The sequence below is a fragment of the Capsella rubella genome, unplaced genomic scaffold, assembly GCF_000375325.1.
Source record: "Capsella rubella cultivar Monte Gargano unplaced genomic scaffold, Caprub1_0 scaffold_1, whole genome shotgun sequence".
NCBI classification, from domain to species: domain Eukaryota; kingdom Viridiplantae; phylum Streptophyta; class Magnoliopsida; order Brassicales; family Brassicaceae; genus Capsella; species Capsella rubella.
This window is the reverse complement of record NW_006238923.1, coordinates 12,756,197-12,767,624: the sequence shown is the minus strand read 5'-3', so window position 1 is coordinate 12,767,624 and position 11,428 is coordinate 12,756,197. Positions and strand designations below refer to the sequence as shown.

At 35.7% G+C, this 11,428-nt stretch overlaps 1 protein-coding gene and 1 long non-coding RNA gene across 2 annotated transcripts in view; both read right to left on the bottom strand.

The window, feature by feature from the left end:
- The window catches only part of LOC17898407 (probable leucine-rich repeat receptor-like protein kinase At1g35710), a 20,074-nt gene extending 11,467 nt beyond the window's left edge, over positions 1-8,607 (bottom strand). The window contains exon 1 of the mRNA XM_006307654.2: positions 8,199-8,607. Coding sequence (XP_006307716.2) covers positions 8,199-8,525 — 327 coding nt within the window. The 5' untranslated portion in view covers positions 8,526-8,607. The remainder of the gene's footprint in view (positions 1-8,198) is intronic.
- On the bottom strand, positions 1,533-1,992 carry LOC111828744. Its single transcript, XR_002832511.1, has 3 exons — positions 1,903-1,992; positions 1,750-1,809; positions 1,533-1,611 (listed from the first exon to the last, which is right to left on the bottom strand). It is a non-coding gene; the product is annotated as an uncharacterized LOC111828744 (long non-coding RNA).
- Positions 8,608-11,428: the final 2,821 nt, after the last annotated feature.

Sequence of the window (11,428 nt, the reverse complement as noted above, 5' to 3'; positions counted from 1 at the left end):
CAAAGATGTGACATTAGTGGATTCAAAATTCATTGAGGCCATTGATGATTCCTACGATATATTCCTAGACGACAAAGATGGCTTCGACTTTGATGATGAATGCTTCAGTAAGGTGTTTAAGGAGAAACGCACAAAAGTCATATTTGCACCAATGTGTGTCGAGCAACGGTTGTGGATACCACTTGAGATTAATTTGGCCTCACGATCAATCCATATCTGGGACAATGGATCATCATTTTTCAGTGATAAAAAGAAACAAAAACAGGTCGAAGCGTATGCTAGATCAATGCCATATATTGCATAGAAGAAGTTTCCAATGGTAGAGAGGACTGATGACTCTCCTTTTAATTCCTCTTCTTTCCGTGTCATTCACAAATCCTGCTTTACACAGGTAATATTTGTAATTAGTAAAAGGCTTGCGAGGTTAGATAAGGTATTTAGAAGGTTTTAAAGAGTTTTTATAAGGTTTATCAAGAGTTTATTAGGTTTTAATAAGGTTTTTATATAGTTTTATAAGGTTTTATATGGTTTTTAGAAGCTTTGATAAGTTTTTTTTTATATTTTTTGAGAATGTCTTGGTTTTGATGTTATATTATATGTAAATACTGTTGACTTTTCAGTTTGTTTTTTGTTTTTAGCTTAAGAAGATTGAAGATAGTGGTGTGTACATGGTAAAGATAATGGAAAGCTATGCAATGTCTAAAAGGACTAATGACGAGTTCCATGAACACAGCATTGCAGATATCCGAGAGAAACTTGCGGTTGACATATTTGCTGAATTAGGAAATTCATAGGTTAGTATGAGTATTTTTTTTTTTTTAATATTGTAGGATTTACAACAGTTTAAAACAGTTTCCTAACGTTATTCACATTACCTTGCGTAGGACTATGGATGACTGCTAAGGAGTATGGAGAACTAGGATATATTTTATTTTACTTTTGGAAACTATGTCGATTTGAAAACACTTGTTGAAAAAATTATCTTTTGAATACTTTTATCTTTGTTGAGAATATTATAACACTTCAATCATCTTTTAAAACCATTACAAAATGTTCTCAGTGGATTTCCAAGAAAAATACAATATAACACTTCAATCATACTCGTGCTATTTCAATACTAAAACTATAATTGCGAGTTACGCGGTTTATAACCTTGTTTTAAATACAAGGGTTCTTACAAAAGGTTTGTAAAACAATTTTGATTTCATTAATAAAGCTTTACAAGGGTTTTAAACGAATTTGAAATACAAAGGTTTTTATAAGGGTTTTAAAATGTTTATATAAGGCTTCTCACAGAAAAAGAAAAAAAACCCTTTTAAAATGTATTTTACAAGATACATCGCTTGCAACAAACTGATATGAGCTAGTTTGATCCTGAAAAATAAAGACGTAATAAGTTAATAATGATTTGAAACAATATTTTTTTTAAAGGGTTTTTATAAAGTAGTAGATTACCTGAGTACGATTTGGACAAGAAACATCAATAGCCCCAAAAGAAGTTGTTTGGTTACATATAACTGGCTGCTGATTAATGATTGTAGACGTTCTAGATACCTCAGTGGAAGTAAAAAGACCAGAAGTAGCAGCAGGATGATTAGGCATTGTCGGAACCTGAAAGTACAAATTCAGTATCCGAATAATAGATGAGTTTTCAAACAACTTGTCTTGTTTATAATGTTTTAAAAGGGTTTTAAATGATTTTTATAAGGTTTTCAAAAGTTTTAAACAGTAATTTTAAAAGAGGTTTACCTGAGAATGAGAAGCAGAAGATACATCGCTTGCAACAAACTGATATGAGCTAGTTTGATCCTGAAAAGTAAACAGGCAGAAATAGTTTACTACAGTCACTAAAGATTGTAATGATTTATAAGCAAAATTAAGAAAGAGATCAATAAAATATACCTGCTCAACTATGACACAGTTATCCTCTACAGTAACACATAAATGAATACTTTGTGTTTGTGCAGAAATTCTCATAAAAGTTGCCAGTTGCCTATCATTTCTAATAAAAATCGGATGACTACCTAGTGTTGCAGTCATAGAAGGCAACTGGAAACTAAGCTTTAAAGAGTGTTTCTGATTATCAATTGCAAAATCTTCGTATAGAATTTTGACCAAATCAGTAAAACTAGTTCCCTCATCAATACTAATTAGAGAAACTCCCCTCTCATCATCAATTTCAAATTCCCATTTAATATTATGCTTCAACTTCCATAATCCACAAACTGAATACAGTTCAAGCATCTCTAAACTAAGTCCTGCGAAAACAAAGAAATATCACAATGAAAACGTGGTCAGTAAATGAATTATAAGGATTTTAAATGGATTTTAAAAGGTATAAGAATAGAAACAACAATGAAAAAAAATCCTTCAAAATTCAACAACAGATAACAAGTACATGGAAGAAGAACAATATTGGTTGAAAAAGTGATGAGATCTAATCAAGTAGTGAACAGATCTGGGAAACGAACCAGGAAATATGTAATTAAGAAACGAAGGCGATAAAGAGAAGAGACGAAGGCGACGCCGAGAAGAGACGACGTCGATGGAGAGAAGAGACGACGGCGACGCCGATGCCGAGAAGAGACGACGGCGAGAGAAGACAACGGCGAGAGAAGACGACGGCGAGAGAAGACGACGGCGAGAGAAGACGACGGCGACGCCGAGAAGAGACGACGCCGATGCCGAGAAGAGACGACGGCGAGAGAAGACAACGGCGAGAGAAGACGACGGCGAGGGACGACGACGGCGAGAGACGACGGTGAAGATCCAAAACAAAACGGCGAAGAAAGGAGAAGAGAAAGGAGAAGAGAAAGGAGAAACTGTGTTTAGGTCATTTAGGAGGGTAAAATTGTCTTAAAAGTCTTTAAGAGGGTAGTTTTAAAAATGCTTCCCTTATAGGGGTATTTTTAAAAGGAGATACCCCAAGAGGGGTATATCTAAGAAATTCTCTATAAACTTCAAAAACTATTTAAACTTTGTAAATCAATTTAAAAACCATTTAAAAACCCTAGTAAATATTTTTAGAACCATTTAAAAGTCCTTGTAAATTTTTAAAAAACCCTTTAAAAACCTTTAAAAACCCTTGTAGACTCTTTGAAAACCCTTATAAACTTCAAAACCCATATAAAACCATTGTAAATCCTTTAAAACCATTTAAAAACCCTTTTAGAATCTTTAAAAACCCTTATAAACTTCTAAACCCCTTATAAAATCATTGTAAATCCTTTAAAACCTTTAAAAACCCTTATAAACTCTTAAAATTATTTAAAGACCCTTGTAAATCTTTTTAATACTATTTAAAGACCCTTGTAAATTTTTAAAACCATTCAAAAACCTTTGTAACTCCTTTAAAATCTTTGTAAATCCTTTAAAAATCCTTTTAAAAACCTTCTATTTTTTGATTCTGAAAACAGTGTTTCCGTGAAAAAAATTTGGCCAGAAAATTTTTAGCGGAAATAATTCAATTTTTCATTTTGTTGACTTAATTAATTTTCAACTAGGGGTAAAATGAATATTAAAATTAAGAGAGGGTATAAATGAAAATGGCCAAAAAAATCAGGGCATTAGTAAGTATTTCTCAAAAAAAAAAAAATCTAAATGGATATATATTGTAGGAAGTAATTTGATGGTTAATAATGAAAATATGAAAACTTAGAAAATAACAACAAGTTAAAGTCTGAATTAAGCATGTAGGCTTCGGCTTAACCGAGCCATTCTTATTTTGGCACATTCTTAGGGGTTATATACGTTGGAACATTCTGTGCTTTGAAAGTAAAGTCAAGTCAATAATCTCAATTTGGTAGTTAACGTTCATTGTGCAGTGATACATAAAACAGAGGCCCTGTTCTTTAGGGGATCGTGCGACTCATAGGTGCGACCCTTTTGAAAATAAGATATATATTATTATTATTTATAATTAAAAAAAGGTAAAAATGTAAATTAAAATAATAACTAGAAATTGAATTATTGAATTAGATCTATTTCTTCTCTGTAAAGCTCTGTAAAAGCTCGTCCATGGCTTTTTAACAAATTACAGTCGCAAGTAGACAATTAATCATGAGTTTGTGTCGCCCATGATTACGGCGACTTCGGAATCGTCACAAAAGAATCGCACGACTGGAAGTGAAGAAGAAAAGAGAAAGAAATGAAGGAGAGATGAGGGTTGTTTATTAATCATCAATCGCTGCGGCTGCGATTATGCCCCGAACAGGGCCTCTATAAAAAGGTCTATTTCTCGAAAACAATTAAAACTGTCGAATACAAAACCAAATTGCATTGATGAACACATTACACATACTTCCATCTTTCAACTGTCTTTTCGAACACCAAAAAATATTTAAATTGATATTAAAAATTATTAAGAGAGGACTACATGTTATAAACTATATATAGTAATATTTATTTATAACATAATTTTGAACAAAATATTATTCAGCCAAAACAAACAACTACAGGATTTAGTTTATTCACATTACGCAGCCATAATTATAATTTAGTTACCAAAAGTCAAACGTTTGTCTAAAATAACATAATTATAATAATATTTATTTATACCATAACTAGTTATTGATCCGGGCTTAGTTTATAATTCTTTTTTATATTTTGAAGATAGTCAAATTATAACTATTTTCTCTTTAATTACTATCTTTTAATACTCAAATTTGGATTAAAAGTATTTGATTCAATCTATAAAATATCATTTTTTTCTCTTTCTGATCATCTTATAAACTAATATTTTACTTTTAGTTTTATTTTTCATGTTTAAAATTTTATATATACAATTACATAAAGGTTGTTTTATTCTACGATGAAATTAAAATTTACTTCCATTCTAAAATCCAGTAACATATTTAAACTTTTAAACTATTTATAAACTATAATTAGTTTAAAATAAAAGTTGAATTATATTACTACCACTAATAAAACATTACAATATTGTTTTTATTATTTGAATATTTCAATTATTTTATATAATTCATTTTATTTATATAAATTTTTTATTAATTATAAGTAACATAAATATAAATTAAATACATATTTTAAATTTACTTTTGTGTAAAAAGAAAAATATTGTTTAGGTGAATAGTTAATGGCATCATGAGAAGAGAAAAAAGTTAATTTTCATTTATCATGTGTTTAACAAACTTACGTACTACTTCCTAAACAAATAATTATTTGTGTTTTATTTAAATTGTAAAACCATTATATTATAATTTTTTAAGTGAACGCTGTGGATATTGACAACATTGTTGCCCGAGACATTGGATCTGCTTGTAAGCACGACAACGCCACTTCCATCATCTTCACAAGCTTCTCTCTAATCTCCGCCTCTGGTTCTCCTAAACGCTCATCGGAAATGCTTCTCAACGACGGAGTTTCTCCCGGAGACGAAGATGACAAAGCCGAAACCAAATCTCCCGGATGTTTCCCTTTTATCACTTCCAGCGTCAATACTCCAAAGCTATACACATCGCATTTCTCCGTCACCTTCATCGCGTAAGCCAATTCTGTTGAGAATTTTCAGTTTCATGAGCTCAATTTCAATTTTCAATTATCGTTGATTTAGATTTACCTGGAGCGACGTAGCCGTAGGTTCCGGCGACGGCGGACCAATTTGAGGAATCCATCTTGAGAAGCTTCGCTGTACCGAAATCGGAGATCTTAGCTTTGTAATCGTTATCGAGAAGGATATTGCCGCTACTAATATCACGGTGGACGATTGGAGTAGTTCGGTCATGGTGCATATACGATAACGCGTTTGCAACACCTTTGATGATGCTTATCCTTTTGGTCCAGTTGAGTTGCTTAGCTTCTTTGTCGTCAGCTAACAGTTTGTTTAAACTTCCTTTTTCCATGTACTCGTAGATCAGAAATGTGTGGCGGCGGTGGGAGCAGAAGCCGAAGAGCTTCACGACGTTGCGGTGACGGATCTCTGTTAACGCTCTTACTTCGTTTAGGAACTCTTACTTCACCACTGGCTTTGATATCTCTTCGTTCATTGTTTGGTGTAGCTTTTTCACTGCTACGGTTGCGCCTGGGAGGTTTGCTTTGTAGACTTTGCCGTATCCTCCGATTCCGATCACGTATTTTGGATCAAATTCATTTGTGGATTGGATGATATCTTGGTATTTGACTTTGCCATCGTAGCAAAAGATGGACAGAGTCTGTCCACTATCAGCATATGAGTTGTTATTTCCAATGTGTTTTTTTCGTTTTCGAAGGTAGTAGGTAAATATACCTGCACATATAGAGAGAATGACGAGTGCCCCTAGGATCGACACTAGTATCCAAACAATAAGGTTGCCATTCTTCTTTTTCTTGAACCCGGGGGAAGTGATAGGGCATGATTTCAACCTTTGTCTAGGAATATTACTGCATAAGCCTATGTTTCCCTCCAGTGAATCTGCTGTTGCGTTTTCAAACGCGGGATTTTCTGGTAGCAGACCCTCGAGTTTATTGTTTGATATATCGATATATGTCAGCCCTTTCATGCCCTGAAAACTTGTGGGAATGATACCGGAAAGATTGTTGTGTGACAGGTCGAGCTTGTTAAGGCTCTGTAAGGAGCTGAGTTGTGATGGGATTTCTCCATCTAGCTGGTTGTAGCTGAGATCAAGATGATTTAACTGAGTAAGTTTTGTTAGTCGGGGAATGCATCCGTTGAACATGTTCCTGCTCAGGTTCATGTCATGAAGCTTTAAAAATGAATCAAAGGTTTGTGGGATCTGACTAAAATTGTTTGAAGATAAGTCCAGATACTCAAGCATGGTTAAGACACTCAACCTTGCGGGAACTCTTCCAGATAGCTGATTCCCATTAAGTAGTAGCTTTGACAAACCTGTGAGTTTTCCAATTGATTCTGGAAGCTCACCAATTAGGTTGTTGGTAGACAGATCCAACTCAACTAGTTGTGTCATGTTCCAAGTCTCTGGTGGGATAACACCTGTGATGTTGTTGTTTGACATGATCAAGGCACCTAGTTTTCGACTCTTCTCCCAGTTGCCTGAAATCTCACCATGGAATTTGTTGTGACTAAGATCAATGAAATCAAGATGTGGGTAAACACCAAAAGCTTCAGAAATATCTCCAATGAATATGTTCCCTATGAATCTTGCTCTAATCAAGCTCTGACAATTTTTCAAACTTTTTGGTATAGGACCTTCGAGGTGATTATCATCTAATGAGAGATATTGAAGCTTCCCACCTTCACAAATGTTTCCAGGCAAGAAACCAGTGAAGTTGTTTCTACCGAGTTGCAAGATAGTCAACTTTGAAGAGTTTGATACTCCTAGTGGAATAAGACCAGAGAGGTGGTTATCACTAAGGCACAACAATTCCAGGTTGGTAAAGTTTCCAAAGGAATTAGGAACATAACCTATAAGATTGTTCTGACTTATCGCCAACTGAATCATGGATTCCATGTTTCCTAGTTCCACGGGAATGAAACCACTTAGATAATTCATATCAAGATAAAGACCTGTTAAGTTCTTCAGGTTTCCTAAGGAAGAAGGAATTGAACCCGAGAATGAATTGGTATAGAGGTACAATTTTACTAAGTTGGTTAGATTTCCAATGGAAGAGGGTATTGGTCCAGACAGGTTGTTTCTGTAAAGACCTATCTCAACAAGTTTGGGTAAGTTTCCAATCTCGTAAGGAAGTGTACCCGAGAAAGAATTGGAAAAGAGGTGCAGTTTTACCAAGTTGGTTAGATTTCCAATGGAGGAGGGTATTGGTCCAGTCAGGTTGTTTGTACTAAGATCTAGCTTAACAAGGTTGGGTAAGTTTCCAATCTCAAAAGGAAGTGGACCCGAGAAAGAATTGGTATGAAGATAAACCTTTACCAAATTGGTGAGATTTCCAATGGAAGAGGGTATTGACTTAGACAGGTTGTTTCTACTAAGACCTAGAACAACAAGGTTGGGTAAGTTTCCAATCTCAGAAGGAAGTGGACCCGAGAAAGAATTGGAAAAGAGGTGCAGTTTTACCAAGTTGTTTAGATTTCCAATGGAAGAGGGTATTGGTCCAGATAGGGAATTGTTAGACAAGTCGATATCTTGAACTGAGGTTAAGAGACCGATCTCAAATGGAATCGATCCGGTTAAGTAGTTTGTGGAGAGGTTAAAGTAGATTAGCTTGGAGATGTTTCTGAATTGAGGAGGGATAGATCCAGAGAAACTGTTCATGCTAAGATCAATGTAAGCAAGGTTTGGGAGAGACGAAAAAGGGAAATCTTGGAAAGTACCTTCTATAGCGTTGTCAGTGAGGTTTAACTTTTCGATACTCCCTCGTGAGTTGCAGGAAACACCATACCAATTGGTGCAGAAAAAGCTTGTATTGGTGTTTCCATTGACCCACGAAGACAACTTTGATGAGGGTCTCTGGTTCTTGAAAGTAGATTTCCATTTTAGAAGAGCATTTGCTTCTGCGATAGTTGCAGAAGCTGCGATAGAACAGCTCAAAACTATGCATATGATCAAAAGAAAACGAAGATTATAAGAAGGGTTCTTCTCTGCAAAAGCCATTCTCACGTACTCTAACTCACTCTTATCTTTCTCTCTTGGTGCTTAAGAAACCTATCCAAGTTGTGGCTCTTTAATAATCTCTTGATAACCTAACCCTGCGGTGGGTTCTGTTAGCGTTCATGAGATTGAGAGAGATGAGAAAAGTTTGTTAGAGATATTAATCTGTTTATTCTCATTAATTGTAAAATGATCAACTGTACAACGTATATATACTATTACTATACAGCATCTATACAAGTTAATTTACTAAACCATTAAACCGGTTATCTAATCTGATAGGCCCCCTCAAGATGACACTCCAAAAATGTTAAGGATGTTCATCTTGGACTTCAGATATTCAAACTGATGAGGGAACAATGGTTTAGTTAAGATGTCAGCAATCTGATCATCTGTGCGAACATGAAGTAGTCGAAGCTCGCCATTGTCTAACCGATCCCGGACTGTATGACAGTCAATGTCAATATGTTTCGTTCTCTCGTGAAATACAGGATTGGTAGCAATGTGTATGGCTGTTGTACTATCTGAGAAGAGTATAGGAACAGCAGATGAGACTTGCAAGGATTTTAGCAAAGTCTGTAACCAAATGACCTCACAAGTAGCCAGAGCAAGAGCTCTGTATTCAGCTTCTGCAGAAGAGCGAGAAACTGTTGTTTGCTTCTTGGAGCGCCAAGAGATAAGGGAATCACCAACAAACATGGTGAAACCAGTAGTGGAGCGACGACTATCAGGACATGATGCCCAATCTGCATCTGCAAATCCTTTCAAAGTAAGATCAGGAGAAGCAGAGTAGAATAGACCTTGACCTACAGTGCCTTTGATGTACTGCAAGACACGATAAACACCAATCAACTGAGTTGTACGTGGAGCAGCAGAAAATTGGCACAACTTGTTAACAGCAAAGCTCAAATCTGGTCTGGTGATGGTCAAATACATCAATTTTCCAACAATGCGACGATACATTTCTCTGTCTTCAAGTAAATCACCATCACCCTTCATCATTCTCAGATTTGGAACCATAGGTGTAGAAGCAGGTTGACAATGAAGCATGCCAGTGGAAGTAAGCAATTCCAAAGCATATTTCCGCTGACATAAAGAAATACCTGCAGCAGTACGAGCAATCTCCAAGCCGAGGAAATACTTCAAATCCCCAAGATTACGAAGTTTAAACTGAGCCTGCAAGTCAGAAGTGAGCTTGGCTGCAGCAACTTCACTCGTACTTGCAATGACTATGTCATCGACATACACTAAAACAACCACAAAATCACCATCATAACTGCGAAGAAAGAGTGTATGATCTCCATGAGTCTTCTGAAAACCCAAATTCAATAAGGAGGTTGAAAACTTCTTGAACCATTGTCTTGAAGCCTGTTTCAGGCCATAAATGGACCTTTTCAACCTGCAAACTGAATTAGGTGGTAAAACAATGCCTTTTCGATCTGCATATCCTTCAGGCAACTTCATGAAGATTTCTTCATCCAATTCTCCATTCAAAAATGCATTCGATACATCCAATTGTTTCAGAAACCATTTCTTAGAAGCTGATACTTTGAGCAATAGCTTGATAGTGGCCATTTTAGCGACAGGAGAAAAGGTTTCAGTATAATCTAAACCTTCTTTCTGAGTATAACCTTTAGCCACTAACCTTGCTTTATATCTCTCAAGTGTACCATCTGCCAAAAACTTCACAGTAAACACCCATTTACAACCTACTGCTTTCTTCCCGTGTGGTAATGTTGTCACTTCCCATGTATTAGTGGATTCCATTGCACCAATCTCTGCATCAACTGCCTCACACCATTCTTTGGTGCCCTGTGCTTCAGCATATGAATTTGGAATATGAATCTTTGTGATATTATTGATATAACACAAATGAGAAGGAGAAATTTTAGAGTAAGAAAGAGTAGATGAAATAGGATATTTGAAAAGAGATTGCATAGAATTGCAATGATAATCAGACAAATGAGCAGGAGGTTTCCGAATTCTTTGTGAAGAAATGGGTAGTGATATATCAGAAATTTGTGAGGGATGAAAAGAAGGAAGAGGAGTTTGCTGTTCAGTTGTATGCACAGGAACCATTGGTGTGAAAAATTCCAGAGATGCCTCAGACTGTTGAGATGTGGCCAATGGAAACTCATCTTCATGAAAAATCACATTCCTGGATACAAAAACTTTGTTACTCTCCAAATCCATCAACTTATACCCTTTGTAACCAGCTGGATAGCCCAAAAACACACATGATCTTGATCGTGGTTGAAATTTGTGTCTCTGTTTTGGTGATGTTGAACTGTAACAAAGACATCCAAACGTTCTGATCTGATCATACTTAGGAGGTGTACCAGTGAGAATCTCATATGGTGCCTTGTTAGCAAGAAGCGGTGATGGTGTTCTGTTGATGAGAAAGACTGCAGTCAACACACAATCACCCCAAAAAGACAAAGGAACCTGAGATTGGAACATCAATGCTCTAGCAACATTCAGAATATGTTGATGCTTCCTCTCCACTACTGAATTCTGCTCAGGAGTTTCTGGACAGGAATGGAAAGACATAATCCCTTTTTGTTGATAGAAGCTTGTAAAACTCAACTCAGGAGCATTATCTGATCTCACTGCTTTTACCTTCTTATTATACTGAGTCTCAACTTGTTGAATAAAAGCTGGAAATACTGTGAGGACTTCTGACTTATTCCTTAACAAGTAAATCCATGTTGCTCTTGAATGGTCATCAAATGTTTCCACAGAGAAAGGTCCCCAAATATCAATATGCAACATGTCAAAGGTTTCATTACAAATGTTATTTGGAGAAGGAAAAGACAACTTCCTCTGCTTAGCTAAGTGACAGACATGACAAAAATCTGTTCCTTTATTCTTATGCTTGGTAGTTCCTAAAGACTCAGAAATGACAT